A 19,345-nucleotide genomic window follows, 5' to 3' on the forward strand; every position below is an offset into this window, starting at 1 on the left:
AAATGACTGCAGCTGACATTATACTTGGAAAAACAGCATGTTGTGTAATCCCGTTACTTTCCTAATATGTTGTAAGATATTGCAAAAACCTGTTCTGAGAGATTTTGCAGGGCAGTAAAAATGATCTTGTTTTATGCCTCACATTAGAGTTTTAGAGATTCATTATTTTTGACAACTTCAGGCTGAAAAGCTGCGGAAGGAAGACAAAGAACTACTGTATGTTAAACCTTCAAACACCCATTTGATGACAGTGCCTTTTTTTGTTTTTGTTTCTTCTGATGTTTCCTCCATAAATCATTAAACCACATTTTATTGTCCTTCATTTACTAGATTTCTTGGTTGAATTCTGTTTTCTAGCATTGTTTCTACCTCTAACAGGACAATTGTGCTTAAAGGATCCAGGTCACTTTGATCATGTCTAACTCCACGTCATACCCCATGTCTTATCATTTCACACCCAGTTACATACTGTTGACTATCTGTAAATCTATTCCCTTACCCAGTAAGCACCAACCAGGTTCTAAACATCATAAAACCTTAAAATAAATTCAGTTTAACTTTGGATGGACAAACGCAAAATCCGCTTCTGATTTTTTGCACTGAGCTGTGGGGTAGCTGGTGCATATTCCCAACAATCTTTGGTGTGAGGTGGGGTACTCCCCTGGGCCAGTCACCAAGACATCGCCACAAAGAACCAAACGAGAAAGACAGACATTCACAATCTCTATCACCCTTTCTGACAATTTAATTGCCAAAAAAATTAACATGCACGCTTTTGGTCTGTGGGAGAAAACCAGAGTAACTAGAGAAAACCCACGCATGCACAGAGAGATCATGGAAACTGGAAAGAACATCTCCAGCCAGGTTTGAACTTGTTACTTTTCAGCTGGGAGGCAAGAGCTCTAATCACTGCTTTGCCGTTTTACCCAGATCCCTGACCTGGTTTATCTCAATGACTATTAATTATTCAAATTAGGCCTTTACCAAGTAATTATAACCAAATTCTAACAAGAGGAGTAGACTATAGTAAGATAGATGACTTTAAATCAGTGGCTGTCAAAAAGATATGAAAAGACCTCGAGGCATAAATGAAAAGACCTGTTGCAGATTGCTCCTTTTTGTACCCACAAAAGTCTGAGTACAAAGTGACCAAAGCATTTAAGTGGCAAAGGAACTTGGCAACTGCACCTGCTGACTTAATTAAAAGCTACAAAAAGTAGTACTCAAAATATCAAAGTTCATGCTCAATAATCCAGGTAAAAAATCCAACAAAGTTAAATCAGGTCATCTGGAAGGTTTTTTTTTTTTAGATGGTTTGTCCTTCAGCCAAACCAAGGAGACACAACAAACTCAGTCCCACAAGCAGCACACCCACATAGTGGACCAACCAGTTTGCTGATGATTAGATGGTTTCTGGGGTCCTCTCCCCCTTTGACTCCTCTGAGGCAGCCATAGCCAAAGTGTATCAATACACCGAAGCTCATGCTCAATAGTCCAGGTGGAAAATCCAACAAAGTTCAGTCAGGTCATCTGGACCTTTTTTTTTTTGGAGACATTTTATCCTTCATCCAAAGGACTTCATCAGTCTGAGGAGCCACAACAAACTCACTCCCACAAGCAGCAAACAGTCACATAGCAGGTGAGCAATTAGTAGTAGTAGTAGTAGTAGTAGTAGTAGTTGTAGTAGTAATTAAAATATTCCACAGTAGAATGGGATACTCATTCAGGAAATCAAATCATATTTGACACCATCAATATGCCCATTTATTTTGTGTACAGGTACTCAAGTTTGCAGCTGATTCAATACATGAAACCTTACGATGATCAAGAGTCAGTAGTATATTTTCAAAAGAGAAAAGACTTACATTTAGTATTTTAGATCTTTTGTGACCACGGTGTTCTGAAATGTGTGCCCCCAAACTCTGTGGAAAGCTTTGCCCCTTTGATGGTTTTGCATCATAAAATGGATCCTCTTACCTCAATATGAACATGAAAAATAGAGTGGGGCTACAAAAAATGTGAACAGAAGTTTGTTTTTTTCCAGTTAAAAAAAAACAAAACTTTGATTTTATCATTTGTTAGTTAATATCCTGGTTGATTATTATCAGCCTTGTTCAGTTGCTACATTCAAACGAAGGGGCGGAGAAACTTGTGGAATTCACACACAATTTTACATTTCTTACTGCGAGGGTTTGTGCATATGGTGTTTGTTTCTCGTGCGCAACATTTTGCAGTGTTCACCTGCAATTGAAAGCTGTGTGAAATGATCTGTGGAATGACCTGTTGTGTCCAAAACAGAGCCACCGCACGCCACTAAACTCAAAGCTGTTAGAGAGAGCCAAGAAAATCTCTAAACGCAATGGATGTCTTCTCTTCTGATGTTAATGAACTATAACTACATTAGAATATTCATATCCAAATGCCAAGAAATGCTTTGAGTTCTTACAAAATGTTTAAATAAACATGTTTAAGACCTTCTGTGGAAGTGAACAGATATGATGATGATCTAGATGTGGGATCGTTGTCTCCATTTGGGTACATTAACCCTTTGACTCCACAGTGCTTGCCTCATTGAATGTGAACAACGTAGCATTAAACATTTCCACCAACAACTTTGACTATAAACAGTCATTTGTTCAAAAACAGACAGGTTTTCTCTTATTTTTATAACAAACAACCAGTTAACTCATATTTCCTCCCTCACGATTGAACCCCGTCTTTTTCCTGCACTCGTTTTGACCTCTGCTGAAGCAAAAAGCACACAATGGCCACATTCCTCCAAGGGAAGGTCCTGCTTTTCTTCATGGCCGTCTGGGACACTTGCTGGAACTGAGCCAACAGTAACACACCTGTGCTCCCCACTCCCCCCACATCTATGTCTACGTTTCACGTTGTGCTTATGCGCAAGACAACCAAGCATATACATTTTAAGTGAGCAGCAAAAGAACAAGCCAACAAAAGGTTAAAATTATGTCTTTATTTAGTATTTTATTTTGTCTTTATCGGGCAATTAAAAATATATTTTCTTTTTTGTTGCTTTTCTTTTTTCCTCTCTCACATTGTTATTTCACAGAACTTGAAATATGTTTTATTCATAAATAAAGTACAAAATACAAATTTTCTTCTTTAAACACAAATAAATATAATAAATATATTAGTTTAAGTTAAACAACACAAGGCAACCAATAACCAAATGGAATACTGCGGTGTTCCCTGAACCAGGCTGTCAAACAAAATGGGGTGCAATTTACAAACCAGCAAAAAGGAACAGAACGTTTTAGAACATCAAATACCATAAAAGTTGTCGGGATACAGACGTTGAGATCTAAAAACGATAACGTGACTTTTTTTTTCTGATCCTTTAACATTTTGCAATATTCGCTTGCACCCCAAGTCTTAAAAAATAAAATACAGAAAAATACACAAGCACCCGTACATACATACTTAACAGGCATACACGCATACATCCACAGAGCAGAATGAAGGATTAAGCTTTGGTTGAATGCTACTGGGGCTTCCCCCCCACATTTGATTTAGCTGTAAAGTGCATATCATAGACACATGTCAGGTCTCGCTGATTAAGGCTACTGAATCAAACATATACTGTATGTGGCACAGATAATGAATAGCCTATAAGGCAGAAAAAATCTTTAAGGCACAGGCGCTAATGATTTTCACTAATTACAGGACTTTTTGATCACTACCGATTTGTGGTAAATAGGAGTCAGAATATGTGCTGGTTAGGTCAAGACCTGTAGAGGAGGTAATTCTTACGGAAGACCACATAGAAACGTCTAAAAGGCTACACTGTGTTTTTCTAAGTATAAAAAAATAGAGTCTGATAACAAGTGAGTACTAAAATCATCTTAGTATGTGTAGTTCGTAAAAGATCAGCTAAATTTATACAAGTGTTATTTCATCAACTTGTTCTGGACAGTTCTGGTTTTTGAAGAGAGTCGAGAAACAGGGAAGTGACTTAAGTGTCTCTCTTTGGATCCATTTAGTCGGAAAGGGACAAGCGTTCGAACACAGTGAGCCTCTTGGTGGTGGATCCGTCAAACGTTGGAGACTCAGATCCGCTGGAGCTGCAGCTGCTGTAGCTGTCCTCCAGGGAGTCCTCGGAGGAGAAACGCTGCAGTCCGGTGTGCTTTATAAATCCTCCATTGCCCCCATGACTGGGAAGTTGCAAAGTACTCTCGGGGTGCCCGTCTGACACGGTGAACGTGCTGCTTTTGATGTTGTTGAAGTTATTTCCATGGCCACACACACAGCGAGAAGGTTTTGGCTCTACGATGTAAGGAATGTCTCCGCTGCTGGTGTGGGTCTGGAGGTTTCCGAACTGGAATGCTGAGGCCTCCCGCTGCACGGAGTCACCAAACATCGGGGACAGGAGATCAGTGGGAGGTGGGGACACAGAAGGAGCACGACTGAATCCCAGGTTAGGCTCATTGATGGCTGCAGAGAATGACGGGGGAGGTGAGCGTGATGAGTGCATGAACCCAGCAAAGCTGAGACTCTGTCGGAGCTGGTGACGTGGATTGTGAGCACCAGTTGATGTGGGGGCTGGTTGTCGCTGGAATTTTGCAGACAGCAAGGGATCTCCACTTATTTTCTCTTCATGGATGAAGTGGCAGCGTGACCCATAGGGACAGTAGCCAAAATTGTAGAAGGTTCTGCAGGGCTCCGTCTTGTACTTTGGGTGGCGGTACAGTCCACGCAGTTCTGCCTCACCGTGGGCAAACTGACACTTGTTGCCGTACTTGCAGCTGCCGGTCTCTTGGAAGCCCCGACAGAGCTCTGTCTTGTAACGGTTGGAGGAGAGCATTGGTGGGATCTGGGCTGGAAGGTTAGATGAGGGCGGAAACCCTGGAGGGGGAGCCACAGTGGTAGTGGAGCTCTGGGGAAACAGCTCCAGGTTCTTCAGCTGTCCAAATGGAGGGAGCAGGCTGCTGCTGGGCTCAGTCATGCTCATGGAGCGGTCTGAGCGAAAGGGGAGTTGTTTTTGACTGGAAACTGGGCCCTGGCTCCAGATAGAGCTGTTAGATGACCAGATAGAGCTGCCATTGTCATCACTGTTAACATGTTCAGAGCTCAAGCTGAGGCTTGAATCGTCAGGATGGGAGGGGGGAGAGAAGAAAGACGCTGATCGGCTCAGCCGACTCTGCCCAGGGGCTTTGAGCTGGGACTGGGACAGGAGCAAACCATCGCTCAGGGTTAGGTTCAGAAAGTTCTGTGAGAGATAATGGAAAGAGTTACTACAAAGTCACCTCCATGGTTTTAGATATTTCCAAAGCAAACAACTCTTAGCCCTTTGTTGTAACCAGTAGAGCATATTAAATCATTTATCTGCTAATGGGAGACTGGATTTAAAGATACTATGTCTCCCTTCTCTCATTATTTGTACAAAGAGATGAACCCCTCTGAGACTAAAGTCAATTCAGATGAGTTAAGCACCCAATTAGAGATCTTAAGAAAAATAAAAAGAGCAACAACAAGTCGGATAAAAACTATTTTGTAACAAAAAAAAGAAGCAAGATATGTTTTAACTCACCGTGGGGATGCTGGTGTCAAGCATTTTGGACATGCTGTATCCCTTTGGCATCAAAAAGAAGAGTGATCCACGGTAAATGCTGGAAGTCTGCGTCTACACCTAGTTTAACTCTGTTCTAGAGTTCTTAAATTTAAGGAGAGCGAAGTCTCCTCCCCGAGTTCTGGGAGGGGTTTCCACATGCCATGTTCCCGGATGACCCTCCTTCTGACCAACCCACTTCTCCTCCCCCTGCAAGAGAAGAAAAAGAAACACAGAAGAAGAAAGAAAACAAAGTATTTTTAGCCAGCTGTGTGAAACGTTTCAGTTTCGTTGGCCTGTGAAGCAAAGTGACTTATTTGCATAGCTCTCATGCAGGCCTCGAACAGTCTGCGGCTGTTTGTGCACAAGTTCTCTGCATGTGGGTTCTAAGGACTGATTACAGACTTTCTGCCAAAAGACAAATCATCCCAACTCTGAAATGTGTTTGAGTCTACAGCACTTGAGTGGAAAGTGGGAAAAAGGGGGGAAAAATAAAAAATGTTGTTCCCTGAAATTTACTAAACAGTGAGAGGTTTCTTGTGCTGAAATGTCTCAACATGCAGGCACCTAATTGTGTGTTTACTGTATTTGGGTCTACATAAGTCAATGACTAATGCTGGGTTTTCAGGAAATGTTGTAAATTACCTTGTCATCGATCACGCAACGTATAGTTTCTGCATGTTTTTACTCACAGCCAGAGGAGATTCTGGAACTGTGCGCTTGTGCTTACCAGAATACGTACATTTCCCCTTATATCCTCTGGTGTCTGGGATGATTACATCAAAGACACAGATTGATGTATTGGTTGGTGGAAGGGAGCAACTTTGGGCTGCAAGCAACATTGTGATAGATATACAGAGAATGGTTGAATAAAACCCACCAAAGACTGAAGATTATTCAAAAGTATCCCAAAAACAGAACTTTTTATATATATATATATATATATATATATATATATATATACAGTAAATGGAACAAAATTTGTTTTGTTGAATAAAAGTGGCAAATTGTATCGAGCTGTTTTTATGGAACAAGTCCCACTTTGAATGTCACAGCCCACAGCGGAAACACAACAGTCACTCATCAGCTAAAAATGTCACGTTAATTTCATCAACTGTGAGTATATATGTATATATATAGATGCGTATTATTGTGCAGCCAGTGATGATGCTTTTTACATAGAAGATGAGATAACTGTAGTTGTGGTCTTGCTGAGTTGGCGTATCTCCTTTACAGATGCAGTGATAGGAAGGGTACATCTTCTCATGCATTCTTCTGAAAACTCTACAACTGAGCCAAAACGTGTGTATCAAAACAAAAGCAGCATCCCACAGACCACCAGTCTTTTGCCGCATTCTCTGACGTGTGTGAATGCATCGATAAGTTTTGTTTCTACAAGTTGCTTTTTATCTTTGTGTTCAATAGAAGAAAAAAACGATAATGTCTGGGTGTGTTTGTGCTTGTCTGTTACCAAAGGAACATGAACAAATGGATAATTTTTAATAAAACATATAGAAGGTACAGATGTACAGCTACAAATGATTGGCGTCAAGATGGCTGCCACTGCCAATCGACCTTGAAAACATAAAAATGGTGATATTTCAGTCAATAATGACCTGAAACTTGATGTGGTAGTTCAGTCTGATTTTCAACGCATATTTTAAGTGCTAATTGATTGCACCGGATCTACAGTATGTTCAAAAATATGCCATAAAACTATTAGGAGTCAACTTTATGTTAGCAAAATATCTAATGAACTATGGGGCAAATTTAAATGAAAACTTCAGGATACAGTTGTTGCACACACTTGGACAACTGACGGTCCACTGAGGCCAATCCAATTTCCAATTAACCTCAGAAAACACACAAAAAAGCTAAAATTTAACCAAATTTATGGACATTGAGTGAAAAGGCCTATGTGTTTACAGCTAAAACTAATCACAATGCTTGGTCGGAGCATGACATCTCAAGCTATCGTCACAATCATTTTTTAATTTAAGATGGTCTCGGACCATAAGGGAAGTTGAGCCTTGAATTTTCTCCTCTTTTAGTTTTGATAGCAGCTTATTAGGAGACGTATTTTTCTCCGTGCTTCATCGTTTTTTTGTATGTCGGCCACAAACATGAGTCACTGTCAATCCTGGCAATGACAGCGCATTTTCTAATAAACGTTGCGTAAGCGTAGAAGCCACTGTAGTGTCAGTAGCAGTGTGTCACTGGGAACACTGGATAATTGCAAAAAAAAAAAAAAAAATCTACATAAGTACGTGCATTACGTTAAGTCATACAAAAAGTGTTTACAACTTAACTGTGCTATTGTTAATATTTTTATTGCTTTTTGAATGATGCTTTTTCAATTGTGTATATTACCTGGGACTTGACGTTTTAATTTTACCTTCTTTAGTACTTTAAATGTTTTAAAGCAGTATTTCGAAAGTGTATTTTCAAACCCCAACTATTTTGCAAGTGTCAGTTATTTTATATATTTTTTTAAGTATTTTTTCAATTGCAGAACTCGTTTCAGTGCATGATTGCTTAAAAGGCGACTTATGAGTTCACAATGCAGCGAGGACTTCCAGTTTTACTATCATCCAATACACGATACAAAAACACACATGTAGTTGTTTTACATCTTTGCTAGTTGTGTCTCGGTGTAACCTGTCCAACAAGCTTGACTCAGCTTCTGACAACTGCTGACCTGCAGGTGACACATTAACAATTACTCATAATGTTTGTTTTGGCTTTTCATGATTATTTTGTTATAGGTTTGGAAAAAGGATCTGATTAATAACCCCCACAGGCCTGTGCTGGCATTTTGCTGGCCTTACTTTACAGCCCAGGCCACACTTGCCCCTCATGCTCAGCTATTAATATCTGCAACGAGATATAAATAACATGCTTTAATATAAACCTGTCAGAATATGAGAGCCCGTCAACAGAGAGTGGAAAATATTCTCCTCATCTTTCGAGACTTAACCTTCTCAGCATCCTAGGAAACAGGCACAGTTACATGGAAAGCTATAGATGCCATAACATGTGTGTGTGTGTTTGTGTTTACATGGTGGTACATTTTTTTATTTTTTTTTTGAGCTGCCTGCTTTTGTTCTGTCTCTTGCCAGAGCTGCCAAGAGTATCTCCCAAACAGGGAGTGGTACTTACATAGAAACACAAGCTCACAGGAGCATTCCTGCTGACGTTGACTTCCAGGTTACTGTGTGTGTATGCATGAGTGTGTTTTTCTTTCCTTGGTGACTGAGCAAGTGCTTAATTCCACGTCTTTCCACTGGGGTTTTTCTTAGGTGTCATGCCAGCTTTGACACTGTGAAGTCTGTTGACATGTTAAGACACGATCACACTAGTTTTTCTGCCCGTTGAGAGATGACTGCGGGGGGGAATCAGATTAATGAAATGAAGATGTTACTACGGTAATACACACACACACAAAAAAAAACCCGAGTGTGTTCTCTTTGTCACACATTAACGCCCAAATAACGTCACATCTGATCACATGCTGCCTTTAACGGTGATAGTCCTCCAGAATGCTGCGGCCATTCCTCTAACTTTATCAGTGTACTCTGACTGTGTTCTCTGACTACACTGTGGAGTTGGATCATTAACTAACAAGGCCTGGGTATGCTCTTATCAACCGCACAGCATCTGCTTCTGTACTGAACTACTTCATGTGACCAAATTAATGGTTAAAAATATCCTACGATTTCAGCTCCTCTCTTCTGAGATCCTCCTGCCCTGTCACTGAGTCTCAGTTTACTACGTTTACATCTCCAGCGGATTAAAACTCAACCCAGCAATGTTCAGTCAGGTCATCTGGACAGTTCACTGTAGAAGTGTACTGCTTAGTGGGGAAAACAGTTTGTCTGTGACTCCTCAGACTGACGAAGCCCTTTGGATGGAGGGCGAAACGTCTCTCAACAAAAAATAAGACTGTCCAGATGACCTGACTGAACATTGTTGGATTTTTTTTACCTGTATTGTTGAGCATGAACACTGAAGATTAAAACTCAACTAATTTTTAATTATTATTATTGTGAACATGTTGATAAATCAATCATTGCTGGTTCTGGAAGGTGGTGATAGAAGTCTTTAAATGCTTTATTTATGCAATGAAACTACAGCCCAGTGTGTCATTTTACAGGAAGTTCATTGCTTCAAAAACCTATTTCTGCCTCTCCCAGAGCCAGTGCTGGGAAAAGGATATTTACTGTAAGTATGCTACTTCCTCTTAGAAGGAATGAAAAATACAACAACAACACAGTAAATCATTCAATAAGTGATTGTAAAAATCTGTTGATTTGAATGTGAGCTTCTACGGTTCAGCATGAACCGGCCCTGATTGCCAGGAAGATAAACACGTTAGCAAACACGCTAACAAGTGGCTAACTCAGCTGTCAAGCTAAGTGCTATATTCAATGGGATTTATTTCCACTTGACTTCTATTTTTATTTTTATTTTTTCACTGTGGACTCATTTACCTTTTGCATAACCTGCATCCACGAGCTTAACCACAAATGACGAGTTAAAATATGAAGAACGGTTATTGCACCGTTGCGGGTAAAAGATCAGAGAATCACTGACATGCTCATCATATCAGGGATTTTCAAGATATAACTCATTAAAGACACTAAAAAATATAATTGGTGATCTTTTACTTTTTGGACATTAAATATTGTTTCAAACAAAGAGCAAGTGGTAATAGGATTGATAATGTACTCAGGTAAGGATTGAAAAATAGATCGCATTTGCAACCTATTGTGTAATTTTCCAAGATAATAATAGATTATCCTTATTAATAAATGACTTCTCTCAATGTTCTTTTCTTTTTGAGATAATTAACAGCAATGTTTCACTTGATACAAAGAAGATAAACTGTTAACAGGATGTCAAACTGAGTGCTACATTTAACAGGGGGCACTAACCGCATTGTTTCAGCAGATTAAATTTTTTTTATCAGCTCTGCACATTGTGGACCGTAGCTTGAAAGTTTCTGATTGGTGTTCAGACAAATGTATGTGTAGCCTTGTTTTGGGATGGAAGCATTTGTTGTCTGTAAGCTGAAATGTGGCACACCCAGTTTCACTCTGAAACCACTGAAGCCTTTCCCTGAATAAAACCCATTTTAGCCCTGCTAAACAGACCCAAAATGTATTGGAATCCCACTTTAATCATATAATTGAAATGTTTTAGTTGACGTTGTTAGCATTTTATGCAGGGCTTAATTTGAGCTGGATTCTGCCGGAACAGGATCTGGGAACACTCTTATTTTGACAAGGTGCGTTCCGGTAACTGTTTGCCTGGATCCGGTAACTCTCAGGTTGACTTATAATGAACAAACATGACTGCCTTGAATGAATAAAACATATATAAATGGATATGTAAACTGAAAATAATTACATAAACATTAATTTTAAACACAACAGCCACTTACGAGCTTCTTAATGTCACATATGAGCTGCCTCTTCAAGTAAGTATTTCCGCTTCTACTCTTTAAAATAATCTCCGCCCCCAAAAGAGTGGTGGGGGTGAGCACCGAGCTAACCAGGCAGTGGTACGCAGGCAGGAGCCCACAGGCAGCAGCAATGAACAGACACCTGGAGGTTTCACATGTGGAGTTGGACACTGAATTCAGCAGAGAAGAGTTGGCTCGGAACCGTCAAGTAAGGGGGTGGGGAGTGGATAAGATGCTTGACAGAAGCGGAATGTTTACAAATGTATGTAAACGTAACAACTCGTTACCATACACCAAAATGCAGGAAATTGCATCTACTTTATTCAAAATTTTCTGGGGGAGGACCCTCAGACTTCTGTCCTCACCCCAACCCACCCAACACCCCCCATCCGGCCCACCCACTATTTGCATTCCGGCATCGATCAGTTTACAAATTAAGCCTTGGTTTTATGTATAAAGATTTGGTGTCTCTGAGCAGGACACCTAATCCTAATGGATCCCCGGGCACTTGTGTAACTGTCCACTGCTCCACCTGGATGTATCCCAGGTGCAATGGGTTAAATGCAAAGAACTAATTTTGGCATTGTATGGGAAAATACAACGATGACAACACAGCACTTATTATTATTATTATTATTTCTATGTAAACTACTTGTTGGCAATAAGCCCTTATAGTTTAGAAGTACTTTGAACGACTAAAAATTTACTTTCAGCATTTTGTACGATATCAAAGTTTGGCAGCTGGTTAGCATTGCTGCCTGACAGTAAGAAGGTTGAAGGTTTGACTTCCGACTAACTGAGGTCTGCGTCCCCCCACAAGCACTCAGTTTTTTTCACATTCCTGAAGTTAGCATGTTGTGTTAAATGGCTACTCTAAATTGCCACTAGGTGTGTGTGTAGGTAAATGGTTGTTTCAATGTGATGAACTGGCAACCTGTCCAGTGTGTACCTGGCCTTTTGAAATCACCAGTAGGTTTAAGATATAAAACTAATTTATTTAAAGAACTTGGGGAAAATTAGAGGAATATCTTGTCAGATCATTTGCTCTTTTTGTTCAGCTCATTGATTATTATTATTATTATTATTATTAAATCTCTGGAAGGTACAGACACGTTTTTTATTATTACACATTTCTAAATATGTACCTCAACCTAAATGTAAAAAGTTTGAAGTACCGGTAACTGCTTGTGAAACTAAATTTATTGTAGACAAACTGGTACATTGGGAAACTAGTAGTGTTGAATGTGATGAATCGATAAAGCATAGATAATATTCTCCGTAGGACATATTCATGGTTCTACAACGAGTGATAAACTTGACTGGAAGTGGGCCCTTTAAATCAAGTTCCTTTTAGAGCCCCACAGCCTTGGCCTGGCTTTGGGTGGAAACAAATTAGAACATCAAATTTAAATTTCCTTCTGACCGAACAAAACTGTCTAAATATGAAATGGAAAACTGGGTGCTCAGATTAAAGCATGACTATTTGTCAGTTTGCTGAATATTCACAATTTAATTACTAATCTATGGCTTTTAAAATAAATGTATTTAATGTTTGATTAGAATTTGACTCCATAATCACTGTGTATTTTTACTCTGTGGTTAAAGTGCAGTTGCATTGGTGTTACAGCTGAAACGAAACACTTTACCGTTTGGTTGTATTTTCATTCCACCACTTTCAAGAGTCCTTTACTAACACATTCACCAGTAAGGGGGGACCTCAGGGGAACTTTGCAGGTCTCTGACTCACTATTATTGGTTTAAAGTTGCTGAGTCATCAGCATATGGCTCATGATGACAGGCAAGGGGGGTCAATGTGCATGAAGACGCCCAATAACTTCTGAGGTTTCCTTTTTTGCAGAAACAAAGCAGGTCTCGTCCTGATGGTGTCACTTAATATTTAAACATGCACTTTTCTTATAGATGTTTTTTTTTTTTTTTTTTACACAGCTGGTTTTCCATTTAGAATGACTGAATCTATTGCGGTTAACCTTTGACGGTGGTTCTATTATTTTTCAGTACTTTCTCTTTTTTCTCTTGGCCCAGTTTTACCAAACGGTCCTGTCAAATGCAATTTAATCAGCCCTTGCTGTAATAACCAAAGACTTTGCAAATATTTAACCATACCCAGCGTAGCATTGCTATGGTGACGTGCTAAACACTGAAAACCGAAATGGGCACAGGTTCAACAGTTTCTAAGCAACAGCTGTGAAACTGGTTTGCTAAGCTAATAAATCCGTAGCAGAAATATGATGAGCTAAAGCTGCATGTGCATTTAAAATTAATGGTTCAGTCTATAAAAAAAAAGAAAAAGAATCGAGAGCTGAAGGGATGGCTGAGAATTTTTTCTTGAGAAAAGCACACACACAGACATGCACGCACGCACGCACGCGCACACACAGAAAGTGAGTCAGGGCTGTAAGTGGACAGCACATGTTGACATTATGCGGGAGGAAAGTACCGGTCTTCCCGGGTTTCTTGCCCTAAATCTGGAAGACTCTGTGTGACAGAACAGTAACAGGACTAATTATGATCCGTTCAGGTCAGTGTGAAGAAAACTGGTAAACATGGAACAGGCTAGTTCTTACTATGCAACAGTTTTGTTGGTAAAACTGAATTATTAATTATTAATGGCCTTGCATTTCTCAAAGGAACACATACTGGCTGTTTCTTTTCATGCCAGAGTTTAAACTAATATCATGTTAAGGGGAGAAAGACGGATGTCATGGCCATTTTGGTCAAACCTTATAAAAAAGATTTTGTGCAATATTGTGCAGTAATTCAATTCAATTCATTTTATTTATATAACGCCAAATCACAACAAAGTTGTCTCAGGGCACTTTACAGGAGCATTCACATACATAGAAAAGCCAATTAGCAAAGTTCTCTATCTAAGGAGGCCAGCAGACTCAAATCTTCACTTCGTTGCAGTCTCCCATCCTGAGCAAGCACAATGGCAACATTGGAAAGGAAAAACTTCCTTTTAAAAGGAAGAAACCTCCAGCAGAGCCAGGCTCAGGACAAGCGGCCATCTGCTTTGACTGGCTGGTTGAGAGGACAGGAAGGAGAGACAGACGAACACAGAATGGCAGGTCCAGATGTACTGTAGGTGCAGGTGTACCCCCTATTGGAAGAAGAACAAAAACATGTCAAGGATAGAAAATAATTACAAATACAAAACAGGTTGAGCAGAGTAAGTATAGACAGCAGCAGAGTGAGGACATGTGGTCAGTTTGTCCTCCAGCAGTCTAAGTCTATAGTACCATAAGGGATAGCTCAGGAAACCCAAGTCAACCCTAACTATAGGATTTATCAAAAAGGAAGACTTAATCTTAAAACTGAACAATGTGTCAGAGAGGAGCCTGATAACTGAAAGATCTTCCTCCCATTCTGCTTTTGGAAAATCTAGGAACCACAAGTAAACCTGCAGCCTGAGAGCGAAGTGCTCTGTTAAGAAAATATGGAACAATAAGATCTTGAATATAAGATGGAGCTAGGTTGTTGAGGGCTTTGTAGGTTACAAGTAAGATTTTGAATTTTGTTCTGAATTTGACAGGGAGCCAATGGAGAGAAGCTAAAACTGGAGAAATATGATCTCTGCTATCAATTCTTATTAAAGCATTATGGTAATGCGAGATCTTTCTGAGAGTTTCATTATAATCCATCCTGTGTGTTAAGAGATATTTTGCTAACATAAAAGTGGAGGTGACTGCAATTGGTAATAGCAAAGTCTTTCATGGCAGTACCACCCAGACAGACAGGAAGGCTCTCCAGAGAGGTCAAAACTGCTGAGAAATTATTCAGGACTGAACTTCTCTTCATGGACACAATATACACACAACGCTGTCAAAAGAAGGCCAGTAACATCACCGGAGGCATACATCAAACAGCTCGTTCTCGTTTAAGACCCAACACACAACATGCAGTCTGAAGAAAAGCAGAGCGAACTGCGTTGTCACTAAATAAAGATTTGCATGTGAATATATGTTAGGGTTTTTTTTTTATTGCTGAATTTAAATTGTTTAATTTTTGTCTCTGTGCTAACCAAAGCTAGTTAGTGTTGCCTTAACAACACATTATTATTATTATAGGTTATAATTTCATCACAATTGACTAAAAGTAAAAAATTGTGAGGCGTAAAAGCAATTTGATGAGTGTGTGCAGTAACAGTCACAGCTTCTATCATCTTCTCGTCTGATTCCTCATGACTTTCTCTGAGGTCAACCACATTCTCAAGGGGGAGGAGGGAGGGAGGGAGGGAGCGGGGGACCGTGTTATTTCCTGCTCAAAGATAACAAATGTTTTCAATGAAGGGACTATTTTAAGTACTTCCCCACACATGTTGTCCTTTAAGAATATTTACTGATCTGCTTTGTTTTTCTCCAAACATCCATCAGGAACCCCAGTACACTGCAGAGTAACTACAAGACTTATAATAATCTCTTTTTAAAATTTTGACTTGTTAGTTAATTTGTTGCATTTCTCACTAAATGTTTTTTTTTTTGTCACAGATGTGGCTGTGACTTATTTTTTTTATTACCTTTGAACTTTTCCGCTTGGATCTCATGTGAATAATTTAAACATTTTCATATTGTTGCTTCAGCTTTGATGAAAATCTAAAGCAGCAGGTTAGAGCTTTTGAAGTGTGCTTTTGTAGACAGGTGATAAACAATTAATATCTTACCTGTTGTAGATAGCTCTTTGAGTGACCTGCAGTTTGAAGAAATACAATTTAATTTTGACTGGATTGACAAGAAAACTGGTGCAAACAAGCCCAAAGCCAGTATGTTGGTGCAATCTTTAAAAAAACCCCAACAACAACCTCTTAAAACTTTCATAGGGGCTGTTAGGAACCAAATTTATAAATCTTTAAATCACAGTCAGTGTCACGGTGCCCAGTTTTCCCAGTAGATTAATAATACAGTAGTCCCTTGCAACTTCACGGTTCATTTTTTTGTGGACTCGCTCTATTGTGGTTTTTCAAAATAAGATTGGACATGACGCACAATTGGCTCATGAATGGATGAGGCACACGATAGGCATGAATTTTTTTTCTTTATAATAAATTATTTAAAATTATTTAGCTCCTGCTGCACCTTGTGCAGTCCACATGCTGCAGGAGAAGCTTCCTCCTTCAGCACGTCATATCTCTGTTCTGCACCGGAGAAGTGGGCGTGGCCGCGAGCGCTGGCACGTGGCAAAGAGCAGTGGAGATCATGACATTCTGTGCTCTTTTAGAGCGTCTTGAGTTTAGAAACATTGTTTAGAATATTGCAGGAGTGTGGGAAGGGACACAAATTTATACACTCACACACACACACACACACCCACACACACACACACACATATATATATATATATATATATACACTACTACTTATACTACTATTCCTACTTTGCAGTTTTTCACTTCAGGGTACTGATTCCTCGCAATAAACAAGGGACTGGTGTCCTCCTCAAGGAAGTGCCTCAAGCCACCCGCTTTGAATGTTATCAGCCATTAAATGGCCGTTATTAGTTGTTATCATCCCCATATGTAGCGGTCAGACGGCCCCTCCTGTACCTCCTAGTGGGTTTAAAGGTACGTTGTTAGCGTTGTTAGCAATGATAATTGCTTCACGTGGTTACATTCAGAGTAAAGGGTCTGGCGGTTAGGTTTAGGGTCTTGGTTAGGTTTAGGCACAAGGGTAAGGGGGTTAAGTTTAGGGTTAGTCCTCTGGGTCAGGTGTAAGGCTAGGTGTAGGAAAAGTCAAGTCAACTTTATTTATTTATTTAAAAGGGTTACATAAGCCAAAAAAACCCCCAAAAAAGACACTTCCTGGTTTACCCCCCGTGACGCTGCCTGTTATCAGCAATAATAACGATAATACCGTACCTTTAAACCTACTAGGAGGTAGGTGGGACAGTCTCACCGCTATATATAGGGATGATAACTAATAACTGCCATTAAATGGGCTGATAACATCCGAAGACACTCCTCAAGCTGCATTAAAAGTTTTACAGCTTGCTGCTGCTGCTTTTCACACTAGCATAAATCCCTGTAGAATTTTATGTACAAGTATGAAGAGACTATGTCAAATTAACATCAATGTAAATGTGTATACAATGAAGTTTACAAGAGTTGCTTTGAAGTTTTTGAGATTTAACTCTATTTATAACTCCCTTTTATTTTAGAGATCTTATTGCTCCATATTTTCCTAACAGAGCATTTGCTCTCAGACTGCTGGTTTACTTGTGATGCCTAGAGTTTCCAAAAGCAGAATGGGTGGAAGATCTTTCAGTTATCAGGCTCCTCTCTTTTCCAGTTTCTGTCTGTAAGGCTGACACATTGTCCAGTTTTAAGACTAGGCTTAAGACTTTCCATTTTGATAAATCCTATAGTTAGGGTTGGCTTTGGTTTTCTGAGATATCCCCTAGTTATGCTGCTATAGACTGCTGGAGGACAAACTGACTGTATTTCTTCACTTTCCTACTGTCTTTACTTACTCTACTCTATCGGTTTTGTATTTGTAATTATTTTTTCTATCCTTGACACGTTGTTTTTTTTTTCCAAAAGGGGGTACACATGCATCTGCCATTCTATGTTCTTTTGTTTCTCCTTCCTGTCCTCTCAAGCCTAGCTGATCAAAGCAGATGATCGCTCATCCTGAGCCTGGTTCTGCTGGAGGCTTCTTCCTGTTAAAAGGGAGTTTTTCCTTTCCACTGTTGCCTTTGTGCTTGTTCAGATGGGAGACTGTGACAAAATAACGCTTCACTGAGTCTGCTGGCTTCCTTATCCTTAGATATATAACTTTTACTAATTGGCTTTTTTATGTATGTGAATGTTTTTGTTCAGTGCCCTGAGATGACTTCTGTTGTGACTTGGCGATGTATAAATGAATTGAATTTAAGATGACAGCAATCCACTTTTGTCTTGAACCTTGGACAATTGGCTAGCTCGCAAATCTGATCAATAATAAAATCTATTTCTTTAATCTGAGGTTGCTCTAAGATTCAGCAGGTAAGATATTATTTGTTCCTAACATTTTTCACAGGACTACACTTGAAAAGATCTGAACTATCCCTTTTAAACGAACCAGAGGAAACTTTACAATGTTAGGTTATACAGCCAATGTGGCTTCACTGGAAAACACAAACGAGCGCAGCAAAGGTTTCCACACTGAGGAGATGTTAGTGTAACACAGCATGTGACTGAGATCAGCATGAGGCCGGACTGGAGGAACTTGCTTCTGATGCATTTCCTCTGAAGACGGCCGAATGCATGACGGGGATAAGAACTCAAATCCCAAATGGTGATTGTTTGCTGAAACAAAGGAAATGACCTGCTGCACAGGTTGGATCCGTACATTGCACAAGATGCAGAAGGGTTTCTCCGGGGCTGGGCCAGTTGTAGCTCTGGATTCACAAAAGAGACCCGGCAGGTTTAAACAACTGCAGATACAATTGCACAGTAACAGAGGCGCAATTCTCCGGCTGTACAAAGAAACCTGAGCACACACAAACTCATTTTATTTTTTAAATAAATGAAGAAGAATTGAAAAGACTAACTATTTATTCGTCAAACTTACTGTTTACATATGCGAGAAGGTTTCATTTCCCATTTTTATTTGAGACTTGAGCTCCTGTTTCATTTACGGGACAAGGAAACCGGCTGTGCGTATGCTGCATTACTTGAATATCCTGGCAATCACAGGAAATGTTTAATCTGACATATGATTAGCTGTTAGCAAGAGCTTGCAGATTAAATTAATGAATTCTATTCATCCATCCATTTTCTTCACCAGATTACCATGCAGGGTCGTGGACGTTAATGAGGTAAAACAAGAAAAAATTCTAAATATTGACTAAATATTCCTCCTCTATGGGTCAACTGAATATGTTTACAACACTTGAGCTAAATAAAAAAGTTGATACTTTTTTTTAGTGTTTACGGTTAACAGAGTGGATCTTTGTTCACAGTTGATCCTGCCTTTTCTATAAAGGAGCGACGCAACAAGTCCAACAACAACACAACCAAGAGCAGCTAAAATTGAGCTCAATATTCATAAAACTGACATTAAACTCTTTTTTTTTGTTCGTTTGGCTAATTTTTGATTAGTTGTTGTTGCCTTCTTGACTTGGACTGACTCCACAGAATAATCAGCTGCGTATGAATACTAAATATATATTGTCTGAATGTTTCATTAGAATCTGTGGTAGAAAACTTCTCTTTAATTGCAGTCTTGCAAAATAATCATTAAATGTACCGTAATTTCCGGACCATTGAACGCACCCAAATATAAGCCGCGCCTCCAAAATAATATATATATATATAT

The 19,345-nt window shown here is 39.5% G+C and overlaps 1 protein-coding gene across 1 annotated transcript; it reads right to left on the reverse strand.

Moving 5' to 3' along the window:
- Nucleotides 1–2,963: 2,963 nt before the first annotated feature.
- On the reverse strand, nt 2,964–5,651 carry zgc:162730 (uncharacterized protein LOC564559 homolog). The gene is made up of 2 exons (XM_037677461.1): nt 5,552–5,651; nt 2,964–5,230 (listed from the first exon to the last, which is right to left on the reverse strand). The coding sequence occupies exons 1-2, from the start codon at nt 5,600–5,602 to the stop codon at nt 4,001–4,003; spliced, it is 1,281 nt and encodes a 426-aa protein (XP_037533389.1). The 5' UTR covers nt 5,603–5,651; the 3' UTR covers nt 2,964–4,000.
- Nucleotides 5,652–19,345: the final 13,694 nt, after the last annotated feature.

Source organism: Nematolebias whitei, chromosome 6 (assembly GCF_014905685.2).
Source record: "Nematolebias whitei isolate Nwh7 chromosome 6, NemWhi1, whole genome shotgun sequence".
NCBI classification, from domain to species: Eukaryota; Metazoa; Chordata; class Actinopteri; order Cyprinodontiformes; family Rivulidae; genus Nematolebias; species Nematolebias whitei.